This window comes from Agelaius phoeniceus, chromosome 2 (assembly GCF_051311805.1).
Source record: "Agelaius phoeniceus isolate bAgePho1 chromosome 2, bAgePho1.hap1, whole genome shotgun sequence".
NCBI lineage: Eukaryota > Metazoa > Chordata > Aves > Passeriformes > Icteridae > Agelaius > Agelaius phoeniceus.
In genome coordinates, this window is record NC_135266.1 from 51,328,747 (window position 1) to 51,345,908 (window position 17,162).

Here is a 17,162-nt window from a genome sequence, read left to right on the forward strand (position 1 = left end):
AAAAATTATTCTGTTTCCTGTTCCAATTTTTTTTTTTGCCAGGTGGTGGTGAGGTTTGTTTTTCATTTTAAGTCTTATTCATCTTCAAACTCTTCTGTGAGCTCTTCTCCAGTTTTGAGGGCAGTTGCCATACGATATTAGAGCACTGCTTTGGAAATTGAGCAAGAGTTTTTAAAAAAACACCTGTCTTATAATAGTGGTCAAGGAGAAGTGACAATTTAATTCATTTACTAGGGTTTTGTTGTTTTTGTTTTTGTTGGGTTTTTGGGAAAAAGTAGTGAGTTTTGGCTTGATAGTAGTCTTTACTACTTGTCTGTACTTCAAAAAACCCAAAGGAGAAACTATCAAGAGTTTATTTTGCTATTATGTATCAAGTATTCTGAAAAGATGTCTTTTAAAATAATTCTTGTGGAAGATAAATGTAGTACATGCTTTCTGCACATGTACCCTTTCTTAAATATGTGCCACTCCGAAATGATGGCTCTTTTCCCTCTCTTTTTTTGATGGAGAGGTTGGGCTTTTTTCATTATGTGACTTCCAAGTATAAGGTTAAGAAAATCCACAGATACTTAATTAATCCATTGATATTCACAAAAATCAAATATTCTGTGCATGTTTTATTAGAAGGAAAACAATGAAGCCATTAATGTTGATGAAAGTTAAATGTGCGGCTCTGGTGTAAGTACTGTTGGTTGTCACCTATTGTGTCTGAATTCTGTACCACAGGAAGGATCCATGATTCTTTGTAGAAGCACTAAAACTGGCGGGACAGCAGAGCTGATGTAAAGGGATTTTAAGCCATCATAGCTGAAGGGTTGCATGCTGAGTTTGAGAAATAGCAGATTGGCCTCTAGTTGCCAATGCACTTGATGATCCTCTGTCACCTGGAAGCTGCTCATGTCTCTTCAGTTCTATTTATATTCCCTAAAACTAACCTAAACCCAAGCTAATAAAAAAGATTTTAGCAGCAAAATTTGAGATCTCTGTTATCTTCACTGAGTATTGTCTTGACATGAAGTCTTTTCCTGGAGACAGATCTGTAAAAATATGTTGCAAATTACAGCATAGCTACATCCTTAGGGATTTGAGTACTTCATAATTTTGAAAGTCTGCTGTTTTCAAAACTAGTAATATTTTCTTCAAGAGGTCTAGGCAGTGGACTAGGAATTTGAGAAACTTGTTTTGCATGTGCACATCTTTGTACTGGTGTGAGTGAGATACAGCTGCACAGGTCTGGTATTTCTAGCAAGGATCTGAGCTTGGGAGCATGTGCTGAGGGCCAACTCTTGCATGTGCCTCAGGCACTGACAGCATCAAGTCACAGCCACTGTTGAGGTTTGGGCTCTACCTGGCAGGCACAATTGTAATAGGAGATCACACTCAGAATCCTTCCTAAAAAGCTTAGAGCTGTGATGCCTCCCTGTTCACTGGATGCCTTGCAGTCTGTGTCCCTTCTCACCAAAGAAAATTAATGTGAATTGAAATGAACTAGAATCAACCCCACCCAGTTTCATATGAAAACAGTAAGAAGTCTAAAGCTTTACTTCACTTTTTTTTGCATAAATTGTTTTGGCTTTCCTTGAAGCATCAGTAAAGGCAAACTATAGTTTCTAGTGAATTTGACTGAAAATTCAAGTTTGGAGTAAAATACAGAACTACCAGAATCTCTCCTTTCATTATGAACATTTCACACAGCTATGGATATAATTACATATGATGAAGATCTTATGGCAAGACATGGGTTGTTACCCCCAGTTCCCTGGCAGAACTCCCAGTTAAGTGATTCTCTTGTAGCCACATGAATATACTTTCTTTAACTGGTATGTTTCATCTCAGAGAAAACTGCATTAAAGTGAATAACAGATCTCATTGTATAGTGTATAAAGGTCTTAAGAAAACTAAGTTAGTTGACAGGTTTCCTTGGTTTCCTTTCCCTATGAAGATTGTTATATTTGATAAGAGATGCTAATCCTTCATTTTTCTATTATGCCTTGAAACTAAGAGAAAAAAACAATTTCACATTTTGAAAAACTTACCTAGTCATACCATTAAAAGGTTCTACTTTACCTCGAGTGGATCACTTCACGTTTTTTGTCTTGGTGTGTTATGCTGACTCTTGCTTTGATGAATAACTTTAGTATAGTAATGTAAGCAAAGGGAATAATATAAATTTGGGTATACTTGTTGGGAAAAATTAACAAGGTAATCTTATTCATAGGGCATATAACTGACATAGGTTAGTTCAGTGATATTTCTAAGGTGTCTGTATAAAAAAAGCAAGACTTGAAGCCCTGTGTTTATCAACTGTCAAGAATATTGTTATAATAAAAATTACCCCAAGAATATAATGATGAATTAGGAAATGATTGCAGGTACAGAAAACTTGTGTAAAAAAACCTGAAGATGAGGCGGGGGACGTTTTGTGTCATAGCTTTGGGTCAGAAGGACTGCCTGAAAACTGTTCATGGCTCTTAGCTGTTCAAATGTACTCCCCTTAAGCTTGAAACTTTGTACTGTAAGCTTGAATGGTGAATTTGGGACTGCTCTTCCCTCAACTGATACTTCATTTCTCAAAATCAAAGAGTGTAATGTTAAAAGTTAGGTTTGTACAGAAAAGTAAAGGAATATTTGGAATGAAGCTGGGCCTGGGCAGAAGGAAGCTGGGGGTGGAGGTGCTTAGTTTTGTTTCTCTTTCTTTTCATCCAACTCTATTTGCAATAAATTAATTTTCCCCAAATGAAGTCCATTTTGCTGGTGTCAGTACCCTATAAGTGATTTTCTTGTCATTATCTCATCTCCTGAGCTTTTCTATATTCTGTTCTTCCCTTGTGCTGTTGAGGGAGAGGAGGAATGTAGCAGTGGCTTGGATGGGTATAGTCATATGGTAGATGCCTAAGGTCAAGCCCACAAGAGTTTTGAAAACTGAGGTGTCAGCTGAACCTTTCAGGTCACCATGGAAAAAACCAGAACCATCAATGTCTCTGTCTTACCAGTGTGCAACTCTGTTCACACTTCAGTGAGAACTAAGTCTCTTCAGTGAGAAGAGTGAGACTAAGCCTTTCATTAGTGGCAGTAGTATGAAGCATCATCTGCCTTGCCTCTGTATTGCTTGTGTGTTCAGGAGTGGAACAAGACAAGGAGACTTTCTTTCACAGGAATGTAAGTGTTTGTCAATCCACGCAGGAAGTGTGAGGTTTGAGTTCTGGGTGCTCTGAAGCCTGAGCTCAGTGCTTGCTTTCTGGGGTTGCCAGGAGTAGGGCTTTAGTACTGAGCAGCTAGATGTGAAAATCTTGGAGAGGGAGAAAAGCCTGTGATGTGGGTTGGGGATATCTGGTTTCTGTCATCTTATGCTTAGAAGAAATTATAAAGGGTGTTTAAAGGGGTGTCTTTGGTGGTGTCTCAGAACAGGAGGTCAGTTGTGGCATCAGATACTCTGGTTGTTAAAAGTTTGCAGTGTGTCCCAAAATGTATGGCTTGGTCAAGTGAAAAACTTGCCTACAAAACCTCAGGACTTCTTGTGAATGGCAAATGTCATAATAGTGTAATTCATAATTAAATAAACACTAAAGGATGCTGAGGGACTTTGCGTCAGGATGAAATAATGACATTTTGGGGCATCTTTTTCTTCCTCTAAAGTAGTGAAAGATAATTTGATTAAGAGTTGCAATGGAAAGCTTTTTCCATGAAGAAAATGCCAGTGATGGTTCTAGAGGTGCTGTGCTGAAAATGGAGGATTTTTAGGAGTGGGAGAGTCTGGTTATCAACTGACTGCCACAGCTTCTCAGAAGAGCTTGTAAGCTTGAAAACTTATCTGTCTTGTGTAACAACTGCTCTAGTAGCAGTTGCCCATACAGGCCTGGGTATGATTTGTGTTTTTAATTAATATTTCAAGGGAATAAATGTCCAAAAGTGATTAGTGGCAGGTTCCAGCGGATGGCACTGAGAGCATTATCTCTTTTAGGATGAGTTACTCATCTGAGAGAACAGATGTTTTGGTAAGGTCATGCAGTGTTTGGCTTGATTGTCTGCCTGGTTGAGGACCTACATCTGCTGTGCATTTTATGAAGGTGGTAAAGGAGTCCACCAGGAGGGTTGAGGTGGGAGGCTAGAAAAGGAAGGACTGTCACACAAATTAAGGTACCCTTCACCTGAGTGATTTTGGGGGCTGGAAGTTAGCTACCACAGTTAATGAAGAAAATGAGTTTGCCTGAATAATGCATTGGCTCAATACATCACATCACCTGTCTCTGCCAGTGGGTCTCATGAGTGTCATCAGTTAATGTGGGCACTGGAGCAGCCTGGCCTCACTCTGGTGTGAATGTTCCATCTGCTTGCCTGACCTTGAAGGCTCCTGGAAGAGCTCAATTCATATCTCCAGCCCCAGTGGGAATAACTCAAGCCCCTTTGCCTTAGGTGACAGCCCACTCTGTGCAAACCTCAACAATTATACCTGGTTTGCTGCATGGCTTTGAACATATTGTGGTGCAAGCACTGGTTATGGCAGGAGAGCACCGTTTGGAAGGATCTGGGTGACTTTGGGCTGAATGTGTCATCCCTGTGATCACACACAGACTGGATCTGCTCGGCAGTGGCCTCTCAGGATGTGTCATACAACGTACTTCAATTTATAAATGCAGAAGAGATCAGATAGTTTGGAAATAATTTACTCCTGTGATTATTGCTCCTGTGAATTATAAATTACCCAAAAGGCAGAGCAGTTCGCAGCCAGAGTATTTGCTCTTCAGACCAGCACTCGGAAGGCTGCTTTTAAGAAATAAGATTTTTGGAGAACAAAAGGAGAAGAGAACACGATGAAAATTTAGTTAAATGTAAATGTGTTAAATGGTACATGAACTAGTCAGGTTTTCATGATTTATCAGTTTTAAACTTCAAAGGCTCTGTTTAGCTTGCATTTTTAAAACTAATGAGTTTATCACAGCCAGTGGGGAAAAAATGGTTCAAGTATATCAGCTGTAAATTGGTACAAAGCACTAAAAGGGACATTAGCCTCTAATCAGATTCTAACAGTTCATTAAACCTGCCTTTCCTCCGTGGCACTTTGTCTTCCCCCCTCCTTCTGCCTGTGCCTCCTGTGTAAGCCAGCCTCGTCCCTTTGCTCAGGCGGGTAAAACTTCCTCAGGGACACGGTGCAGCATCAGCTCATCCTTCTTTGTCTATGAGCTAAACAGCCTAAGGGATGCTTGATGATGGTGTATTCCTGATCTTGCTGTAAAATTCAACTGTGCTGCCTATAAATCAAGAAAGCAGAGGGACCTCTCAACTTGCAAAATAGGCACCGGGGGAGCAAGGAATGCCACGCTGGCTTCTGCTCTTTATCCACCTCAAACCACAGCCAAACTGATGGGGCTCAGTGACACCTGAGATCTGCTGCTAATAAGTAAACAGTGCAGGGCCCTTGCTGGGGAGAAAGATGTAAAGCCAGGCACAATTTCATCCAGCTTCTTTGTGGCATCAGAGACCCTTCCTGTGTTTTTTCCACCTTGTGCCTCAAACACTGAATAAAGATCAAGGTGCACAAAATAATTTGCTCAGCAAACATAGGAAGAACTTGTTTTTCTTCCCCTTCTTGTTGTGCCAGCTTTTAAAAGTACAATAGATGCACAGCAGTGGCATAGCATGAAGTGAGACATCTCAATAGCTTGACTGGTTTCCATTCTCACATGTTTGAATGCAGAGGTGTCCTGCTGAAAATTAGTTCTTCAATCTGAAATTTTATAACTCTAAGCACTTAGAGCTTTTTGTGAATCATCTAAATCTACTTTTAAAGGAAAGAAACAGAGATTTCAGTTGCTTATCTGCTTCACCATCAGGCTTCTTCCAGTCCTGTAGTAAGTAACCACAGCCCTGGTGCTAAAATACACCAGGACTTAAAGTGAGGGTGACAGGGATTTTAAGCAGGTCATTTGTTCTGCTTTTGGCAGCATGTTGGGCATATCAGTTTCCTTTTTCAGTTTGTTCTTTAAATTACAATAAAGGAGTATGCAAAAAATAAGCAGTTTCTGCAGTATTTATATCCTGGAAAGTGAAGGTCCTGGGATGAGATGTATCAATTGGAAAAAAGAAACTGTTTAAAGTAGTTTAAGGTTTTAAAATGTACTTTTGGAATCTCCATTCCGATAGACCATTTTCCTTAAACTTCCACTGAAGCAACCATGATAAGGAACAGGGTTATGAATACATTCCTTATTAATAATGGCACCACGCAGTGCTGAATGCATCTGCTGCCTGTGAAACACAGGGAAAGTGTGGTTTTTTTTCCATTCTCATGCAGTTAGAGGACTACGAGGTACCAGAGCAGAGGTGAGTTTCCAGTCTAGAGTCTTCCAGACAGGGCTGCAGATTAATAACTGACTGTAAATGAGTCACTTGTAGGTGAAGTGTGCTTCAGTTACATTATTTGAAAAATGGGTGTGATGTCTCCAGATTTCTGTAGCACTGACCAAGGTGTCTGGATTTGTAAGCTCACATTCTAGCTTGAAGGATAAAATGGTTTTTATTCTCTCCATGTTATCCAGACTAAATGGCAACTGAAGACACTTGCTTTCAAACACCAGCCTTGAGCCTTGGCTGGAGTAGAAACTTGATTCAGGTTGAGAAGCTGTTTGAATTGAAGGCACAAGAGGATTGTTTTGTATGTCCTCATAAACTGCTCCGGTAACAGCAGCAATGTTGATTCAGGGAACCACAGTTCTGCAAATCCTTTTTCAGCTGAAGCTCTCAGCATATAGTGCCCGTAACTACATGGACAGTGCATGTTTTTAACTTGATTTTTTATCTCTCTCAGAGATAATTTATTTTGTCTCAGAGGTGTGTGGAGATTTTCATTAGCAAATGCTGATAACTTTATAAGACAATGGTAAGAAATTTGAGCAATTGTGTGTTAATTTGTAATGTGTGTGCGTACAGGCCTTCACTGTAACTTCTCTCGATAAAAGCTTTCTCTACCAGAAGTACAAGTGTTTTGACTGAAATCAGCTATATCTAAGCATACTGCCAAAACCTTCAAACTGTTTGACACCACTGTTTTCCTTTTCAGTTCTAAAGCAAGGAATTAATATACGTGTACCTGTGTAATTAATTTCAAATTACAAAATAGTAATTGGAGATGATTTTTCCTCGTTGCTTATGAAGACTTAGTTCTCTTTTAAGGATAACTGAAAGAGTGATTTACTGTTTTAGCAGAAGTAGTAACTTGGCAGCTACTCTTTGAAATTACTATTACATCCTCCTCGTTAACTTCATTTCCGCTGAAAGAAGCATACTTCTACAGTATGGTAGAACTTAAACCAGTGAATTGAAAAAAGTGGTTTTTCCATAATTTTTTGATTAACCTTGTCCTTTTTTTGCCTTAGGACATCAGCGCCTTTGAGAACAGAATGTTAATGCTTGATGGGATGCCGGCAGTCAGAGTCAAAACAGAGCTGCTGGAATCTGAGCAAGGGGTAAGCAGAGGTTTGTGTGACCTCACTCTGGTAACCCTTCCCCAGCTTCTCTGTGGTTAGCTGTCCCTCCCATTTTCTTTTCTATGTTTTCCTTTATTTCTGCTGTTCTGGAACATATATTCTTGGGACTTGTACTGGTGAGCAACTAGTCTGATCTGCTGGGAGCACAGAACACAACTCTGCAGGACACTTACTGAAATCATCTGAGATAGCTGAGATGCTGTTGGTGTAATTTTACACCTATTAAAAAAAGTCGCTGTTTAATTAAAAAACAGGAAAAAAGAATAGCTTTCAGTAAAGGAAACCATATGTCTGGCAAGTCCATGTATTTATGTATGTATCTTTGTTGTTCTGCCTTCTTGGGATATTTGCCTTACTGCAATTGTTTAATCCTTTATATGCTCGTCCTGCTCCATCTTCTGTTTGTGGAAACCTTCTCTCTCTCTGGTGAAATGCACTTGTTTATCATTAAGATAAAGGACTAAGGCTGGTATCACATCAGCTGCTGGATGTGGTACAGACCATGAATTGGATTTCGATTTTTTATGCAGAACTTGGTGTTGGAGTGATAGCTTTTAGGAAACATGGGAGGGTATTTTCCTGCAATGTGGTATCAATGATTGTAGATTACAGCAAGGGTATCTGTTCTAGTGGATTTTTTTTTTAATCATGAAACTTTGTTTCCTTGTGTACATGGTATGTTATTCCAAAGAGTCCAAGCCACTTTACTAATCTGAAGACAGATGCCTTCAACAAGCAGCCTAATAGAAGCAGCAATGCTATTGCCTTGTAGGGATGGGCTTTTGCCTAATTCTGTTACTTGGCTTCAGGATGACTTAATTTGAAATACTTGCAAGGAAATACCAGTTTTTCAGGGTGTTTTTGAGGCTTTAAGTTTGAGAGGAAGAAAAAGGTTGGCATTTAATCAAGTTCTTGCTCACCTCTGTCTTCTTGAGAGCAAGTACCCTCAGAAATTACTCCAATACAACGTAGTTTGTGGGAATGTAAAAATTTAACTATTGTGTGAGCCACGATGATGAAAAGACAGATCCATTCATTTTTAATACCTTCTGGATGCTTTGCATTATGTCTTTTTATGTAACAGAGATATTTCTGTATAGTGTTTAGAAGACAAAGATTCCATTGCCATTTGCCTTTGTTCAGTATAAAATGAATTCTGTGTATGATACATATTGCTGGGTCCTTTATGAAGAGTACTTCCTTTAGCCAACTGTGAGTTGTTTCTGGAAGACCTGCTTGGTATCTTAGGAACTGGAAGGAAATGAATAATCTATATAATTTTTTAATTTCCTTAGAGTTTTTTAATAAAATTTTATGGACTTCTGTATAAGCAGAAAATGATGTCACTTTTTCCCCCAGTGACTGAGCCATTGGACAAAGAGCTCATTTGATTTTGAATTTTATGCACTTTAGTACTAATTAAGTAGTGTCTGGTCAAGAGTCTCTGGCACCTTTATGATTCTTCATTAGGGAACAATCAATAAATACAAAATGAATTCTCCAGTTCACTAACAGAGGAGCTGGCCGTTAGGATGGCAGTTTTCCAGCAAACAGCTTAAACTCTAAAGAGAGCTGGTTGAAACAGATGTTTGGCATGTACTTCGGAGACTGCTTTGAATGTAGATGTTGGTATACATAACAGGGACAAGTGTTTGAAGGATGTGATTACCAAAATCAGCACGTGGAGCTATTTGGGAAGATGAATATCATAACTGGGAAGCATGGAGTGGGAACTAAAGTGTGATCCAAGTAGTAGGAGTTTGAAATTGTGGTGTCTGTGTTTTATAGCGCCCAAAGTCCCTAGATTTGCACTTCCATCACAGCATATGTGTGTACAGGGAGATGCAACTTCTTGAAACTTTGGGAACTAGGATGGCATTTTGAGTCTTCTGAGCATAATGGCCAAAGCTTCATCACTTAAGAGCTGAACACCAGACAGACTTCCAAAACTCAGAGGAAGACATTTGGGTTTTTTGCTGTTTTGGCTTGGTATCAGCTGCTGGCTCTAGGTTAGCTCTAGGTTTGCAAGGGCAAAAGTGAGACATGGGTTAAGGTTTGTGTAAAAAAGGTTTCATCTGTGATTGGAGAATCATGAAGGCAATATCAGTTGTGGAGGAGGAAAACCAACAGGGTCTGGAGCACCAGTGGCCCTTGACCAGGTTGGTGAGCATTGTCGATCAGACCAGAGAACACTGAGTTGTCATGCTTGCCCATGAGGCTTTAGGGTGCTATTGTCGTAGAAGTGCTACAGGACCACTTTGAGTTGTCTCCTGCTTAAGTCTGAGCCCATATTTCAAATAAACATCTTCTTAATTTTAAAGAATGTTTTAAGGATATGTGCCTGTTCCTTGTAGGTATGTTGAATGCTTTTCTGCAGGACACATGAATATGTCATCCAGAAAAGGTGTTTTCTCTGTAGTTGTGCCTTGGATAACTCTACCTTGTGATTCATAGCTTCCAAGGTGGGCTTCACACACAGAACCTTGCTGAGGGATTTTGGGTTTTGTCTGGCCATTTATGAATGCAGGACTGTGTTGCACACCCAGCTGGTCCTCCCTTGACCTATTTACTAAAGAAATAGAAAATACCCAGCTTAGAATTCTTGGTAAAGTAAAAAGGGATCATTCCAATAACTGGACAACATGGAAGTAAAAAAAACTCAGAAGGAACATTCCCACCTACAACACCAAAATGAAAGTTTTTATAGAAACAGCACCAGCTTTTAACCCTGAGTTGCTTTTTTCACTTACTTTTTTTTATGTACAGTTGTGAAAAATGTGCCATGTGGCCATACACATTTCATTCATAAGAAATTCATCTTCCCTGTACTGCTCTGGGCAACTTGGTCTTCACCACGTTGTCTCTTGACTGTGTATGCTGGGAGTAGAAGTCATGCATGATGTAGATGAGAACCAGGACAGAGCAGATACTAGCACTTCTTGCTGTGTTTGGATACCAAGCTAGGTAATCAATCCATTATATTCACTTGTTTCCTGTTTTAATTTGGAGACTTCAGTCTTTTTGCAAAAGAGGTTAAGTATAATGTAAAATTCTTCTCTGCCATTTGTGCATGAGCTCAAAGATCTTTTAACTTTTGTGTTACATGTTTTGTTTTGTTTCATGATTACTCTTTCACTGTATTTGGGTGCTCCATCCAAACTTGGTCTGATACCACTGGAAAGTTTTTTAAGTAGTTTTCTTAAAAGGTAGTCTCAGCCATTACACTGCACAAGTGTTACTTACCTAGAGCAAGTGAAGGTGAATTTATTATGCAATACTGCAGAAGGAATAAGCAAAGGAAGTGTAGTCCAGCTGAGATTTTAGGGTAGCCCTGGGAGAATGAAACGGTGTGAGGTACTCCTAGCTGCAAACCAGCCCAGTCTCTAGCTGAATCTGAAAGGAAATTGGAGCTGACATTTCAGCTATGCCCCATGCACGAGGTCCTGGGAGCCTGTGACTGGAGAAGAGGTGAGCAGGACTCTGGACCTGCAGCCTCTGTTGGTGTAGTGAAGACAAACCTTTACCAGCCCAGATTTAAGACACTGAGTTGAGGTTAGATCATTGTGGGAGACTAGGGTTTAGGCAGTCTATAAGGTTGACATGCCTTATGAGATAGAGGTTACTAGTCAGATTTGGAACAAAGAGGTATTTACAAGGGAAATAGATTTTTTTCTTTGCTTTGGAAAAACTTAAACCAGTTCTGCATTGTTTTACTGTCACCAATTTAGAGTAGTTTAATGCTTTTTAGAAGGCCATCAGCATTAGCAAGAACACATGCTTATTTTTCCAGTGAGCTACTGTCCTTAATTTTGCACAGGAGATTTAATGCAGTCTATTGTTGAAGGCTTCAGAAAGACACAGTGCTGCTTTAATGACTTTATCACAAATGAAAAAAAGACATTACATAAAAGATACCGCATCGCCCTTTAACAAGGCTTCATTATTATCTCCCCTACTGTGGAACAGGAGCTAGCATTGCTAATAAATTGGGAGAATTACTCTAGAAATATGAATTTGCTTATCATCTAATATCCTCCAGTGACCTACAACTTTAGATCTTTTGGGCTGCAGTGAAATCTTTCTCAGTTACCAGCTTCAAAAAAGGACATGAAGAAGAAGGTGGTCCTTCCCCAGGAGGCTGAAGGTGGGGTACTTGAGCAGGAAAAAAAAAAATCTTCATTCTTTGTGCCAAAAACTACTCTGGGAGTAATACTTCTTATTGCAAAGATGTGTGGAAGCTGGATTAATAAAGACTGGGTGGAGACTTTATTAGCTGGTGGCTACTATTAAGAAGTTAGGGTGTATAGTGTTGACTGGCTTTAGTGTTGAGTCTGCTAGTCATTGCAGAATGTGGCCCAATTTCTAAAAACTGGTAAATGTGTGCAACTTGGTGTTCAGTTGCACTTTTTCAAGTATTTGCTGAGTTTGCCTGTAAGCTGTTGTTAAAAGGACATATAAATGTGGGACTTAGATCCCACAATCAATCTTCAAACTGAATGATGAACTGCTAATTTTCATCAGTCTTTTTGTTTCCAGATCTGCAGTCTCATCTGTTCTTTGCCTACATTTTGTTCTCTCAAATAATCACTGGGGGATTATATATCTTACTCTGAAGTCTCCTCCTAATTCTTCTTGATCTGTCTACATTCAAATCACTTATCATGACTGAATTATGAAAAGAAATTATTAAAATGACAAAATCCTTTAATAAGCCAATATTGTTCTGTGTCTTTCATAGCCAGCCAAATTATCTTCTTGTCTCCTATCTGAAAAATGCCATCCATCCTTACGTTGTTATATTCATAAACATGTTTTACCTCAGCCTGGGTAATCTGACATAAATCTCCTATTTTTAAAGATTTCCAAAAATATCAGTACCTATTCACATTCAGTTGAGAATAGTCTCAGTAACAAAGCTTACTCCATGGCTATATGGGGAGCTGTTTTGCAGTGATTCATTCAGCTTGGGTACATTCTTTGTATTAGTAGAAGAAAGAGCACTTCTGATATTTGCTATTGTCATTTGTGAGTTTCTGCTTCATTCAATTACCTATTTGTTTTCAGAATTACTTAATGTTTAGCAAGACTGATTTGGGGAAACAAGTTGCATGTGGACAGTGCACGTGTATCGATCTCTTCTGCAAAGGAAGCCCCTCTTGCTTTCTGTTGGTTTTCTTCATCTTGCAGTTGGCATCACTCAAGGAGTTAAGAGGTGTTAGAACCAGAGCTGGTACAATTCATTGGTTGCTTTGCAGTGCCATAAATGTAGAGCAGTCTTCAGAAAGAGGTCACGATCTGACTCCAGATCCAGTAAGGACCTAACCTACAGGGCAGGATTCCAAGCCCTGTGATATGTACCTAAGGAAATACACTGTATTTCCTGAGCACAGCTGAAGGTTGTGCTCGCAGCCCAGAAGGGTGCAAGTCACATTCCAGAAGGGTTATGTCAATTGGATTTATTAGGTCAAATCAAGCATCACAAGCTCATGAGTGCTGTGGGTGCTGTTTCATGTTGAGTGGAAGCTTGCATGAAGAAAAAAGGTAGCCAACTCCTACATCTTCGCTGTCATCCTGGCATTCTTGCTCAATCTATTGCCAGTGACTCATTGACATTGGGGAATGTAGGGTCAGCTGATCACTGGTCCAAGAAAAACCTACCCAAAGGGAGAAAGGGAATGGTGTTATATGTCCTGCAAGTCATACTTGCATATGAAGTCATGGATATCCTCTATTATATGGAGATGGGGAGAGTGGGAAAAAGACCCTGGGTGCTCTTTTGATGATAACTGGTGACCTGTATCTGGAACTGCATCCTGAGAGATTTTTACTACTTCTGGGACCCCAGCTGCCCACTTCTGGCATGTTTCTGCAGTGCTGCATTATCAAACACTGAATCTTTTCAGTGTTTCATGTTTCTGATTCCTTTTGAAGTCAGCTCATGTGTAGGGAGCCAAGGGATTTTGTCATGGATGTTGGTGTGGTTGTTTTTTTATTTGTTTTTTCTCTCCAGGAATCAGACCCAAAAATGCAATAGAAAGGTAATAGATTTAAGACTAACAGGAAAGGATAGCTTAACCAGCTCAGCACACTTGCCAGGCAGACTTTTTGCCAAGTTAACCAAGACTGCAGACTAAAAATGCAGGTGGGGTTGTAAGATGTATGATGCTGTCTGAAATTCACACTAAGTGAAGTATCCCAGATCCTCTGAGACTTAATTTACTGACCACTGTCTGCCATTGCTTTCTTTCCTAGGCAGCTAAGTTGGCTGTTACAGAGCACAGCAGGGAATGTGCTCCTTATTCTGTCTGGTATTGTTTGTTGTGTGTACGGTAGGAACAGGGGGATTTTCACTTTGGATGAAAACTTAATTGTGTGAGGCATTGTACTGGTAAAGGGTGGTCCCAGGGTATCTAGGTTTAATTAATCAGAAGTTTAGACAGTCTTTTAATGGTGTTCTTTAGATATTAGCTGTGCTTATTAGGAATTCAGCAGCAAGTGTAAAGGAGTGAAGCAGAGGAAGATCTCTGCTCCAAACAACGTGTGTTTAGCCAACAGGGACATGCCCAAGAAGTTTCCTATGTCTATAGTAATAGAAGGGCAGCAATAATATGGTTTCAATTACAAGAAATTTAGATTTTTATGAAGAACCATTTGATAGAGGAGAAGGATAATACTTTGTCTGCTAAGACTGGAGAAAGTTTCATAGAGAATGTGGGATGTTACCCAGAAACTACCATAGCTTAATATTGTTACAGTTCCATAGCAAAAACACAGTTACAGAATATATCATGTTAGATACGTAAATTGATATGTTTTATGTGCTTATATGGATTAGAAAAGTAAGGTTGCCTTTGAGAGAGGAAAAGTTGACCCTTTGATTGGAGTGTAGTGCTGAAGTTCATTGCAGTATTACAGTTTGGTTGCCTTCTATCCCCAGTCAACTATTTAGTGAGCTCACCTTCAAGCCAGTCTGCTTTTTTGGTGATGTATGACCTCTCACCTTGCACTACTACCAGAGCTTATGATGGGAATCTCCTGAAAGATTAATTCAGCTGAGAAACTGGGTATGAAGAAAAACAAGCATGATATATACAAGCTGTGTATCTGTAATTACTGTGAATTCCTAAATCTACATGTTAGGTTAAAAATAGATTCTTTTTTCAAGGTGTGAAAGGTCACCATTTCCATTACCGCACTAAAGAAGTCATTGAAAATGGTTTAAAAAAAACTCCATCCACATATCTACAATTAATGTAACTCTCCCTGATATCTCAAGTTCCCCTGACACTTGTGTGTGCTCCATTTCTTTCTCTTTGGGGACTCCAATGTTGACAATTTAGCTGTAATTGTGATTGAACTTGCAATCCTAATTGAGAAACCAGTGAGGTACAGAGTTTTGCTTCTATGCATTGTGCCAGAAGGGTATTAACTCTGTAGTCATGGGTACTCAGAGCATGCCATACATCAGCTGGTATACAGCACTGTATTCTAAAATCCTGTTGCACCTCTGCTTGAAACTCATCACAGGTCTGTGTTGTTTCATGTTACAGTGCAGTGGAATTCTAAGATAGAGCAATGAGCATTTTGGACTTCATGTGTGAAATTATTATGGGCATATAAAAAGCAGTTACTCCTCTTGTCTGGTCACTCGCCTGGTTGGGCATCTGAAGTTTAATTCAGACTGCAATGGCAGTGAAATTCAATAGGTTATAAGTGTACATAACACCTCTGTTCATATTAAGAAACTGAGGAAGTTTCTTAAACCGAGGAAGGAATCCTGCTTTTCTCAAAAGAAAGCTACCTTGAATTACCTCTGTCTATGATTATATATATGCATGGATAGTGCAGACCTATATATGCATACTCTGGACCACAAAAAATAGCTCTTAATTAAAAATGTTTTCCATTGAAACATCTCTGTGAAATAATTGTTACTCACAAAATCTTTAAGTTATTTAGCAAGGAAAAGAGTTAGTCATTAGGTTTCATTTTGTTCTACTCACAGATGAGTGAGTAATGGAATTTTTTTGTTTGTTTTAATGATCATTAGAGTAGCCAGTTCATTATGACAATCTATATTTTGCTCACCATGGCACATTGGTTTGTTCAAAGTAGAAATGAGATGGAAGTGAGTGGGCTCTTGTCCTTTCCCTTTGACTTCAGTGAAGTGAAATCATCTCTCTTCATGGCTCTCAGTTTGGTAATTGCTATACTCTATTTCTTCAAGGACTCTTGAAGTGAGAGGTATTGTGTAAGTGCGCATTGTTACTATATTGTATAGTGGCTAGCCTGAGAAAAATAAGCATAAGCCAATATAACTCAATAATTTAGAATATCACGAACACTTCAGCATCATGAGACAAATGCCATTATGTTATGAAAATACCAAAATGATTTTAATCTTGCTGTTCGTTGAGAATCCTCGTATGAGAAAGGATTACTTCTACTTTCCTCTTGTTCACTGATGTTTTGTTAGCTTTTCCTTTCTGTTGGAGGTTGTACTCTTTTTGATGTATATTTTACTCTTGTTCTGTATCCTGCTGGGGAAGTACTGAAAGAGCTGTATATATTTTTTAGCATCATTGGCTTTTTTCCTTATTTCTCCCTGTGGAGATGAGTCCTTACATAAATTACTGTAAAGTTTCTGTTTTCTTTAATTTTTTGTTGGTTTGCTTGTTTTGGGGGTTTTTTTGTGGTTTGCTTTGTTTTGTTTCTAAATTCCCTTCCCAATCTCCTCACTCTCTCCTCTTCCCACCCCCACCCTGTTTCATATTGTGAGGATGAGTATTTAATAAACTGTTATTTAGGAGAGTATCTGCTTTCAGACATTATTTTACAGATGTTGTTATTGCTTGGTTTCATCACTTAAACATACCAGGAAACCATAGGAATTGCAGGCAGAAAAATCCAGCAGCAACAAAGGTGGTGTTTGTCCTCCCCTGCTGGCACAGGCCACTGCTCGTGCTTCCCATTGTCCAAGGGTGGAGTCCAAGCAGACAAGAATGGTAACATCCAGCTCATTGGAGTGGGCAGGGAACAAGGGAAGAGGAGGAGAGGTGCTGAGGATGAAGTAGAGGGAGGACAGGTGGTCTTCCCAGGCAAGGCTTTCTCATGGAAAGGGTTGTGTTAGATTAGCCCACACAGCCCTGTCTCTTCCAAATTGCTTCCATTCCCCTGTTGCCTGGAGGGAACACCAACCACGCAGATGTCGCATGCACCCTGCCTCCTTTGCCTCTCTTGATGTTTGTAGCTTGTTTCCTACTTTCATGATATACACTAGGATACACTAGGGATTGATAGTGATGCTGAGACACTGACTTTGATCTTCCTCTGTGATGCTCTGTGTGGAACTTATGTCATTGCAGTTGAGGGAGTTACTGGAAATTCTGTAGCAGTCATATCAGTTTGTCCTTGGAAGACAGCAGCATCACCCTCTCCTGTCTGGGTTACAGGTATGTTTTCAATATCACAGGTGCCCTTCCATGACATTTTCTGCTTTCTTTGATAGCTTTTTGCTAATTCCTAATATCTTTCACACGTGGTAGAGGAAGGTGCTGCAAGGATATCAGCGAGCTGTCCCCTGTTTCAGCCATGAACCCACATTTTCCTTGTTCACCCTTTTATTGCTTATGTAATGGTAGAAGTTCTTCTTGCCTTTGATATTCCCTCCATGTCTGA

At 39.5% G+C, this 17,162-nt stretch overlaps 1 protein-coding gene across 5 annotated transcripts in view; it reads left to right on the forward strand.

The window, feature by feature from the left end:
• The window catches only part of KLF12 (KLF transcription factor 12), a 234,253-nt gene that overhangs the window by 82,041 nt on the left and 135,050 nt on the right, over positions 1-17,162 (forward strand). For all 5 annotated transcript variants that reach the window (XM_077173609.1, XM_077173611.1, XM_077173613.1 and 2 more), the window contains exon 3: positions 7,374-7,463. In XM_077173609.1, the coding sequence (XP_077029724.1) occupies positions 7,374-7,463 (90 nt within the window). The remainder of the gene's footprint in view (positions 1-7,373; positions 7,464-17,162) is intronic.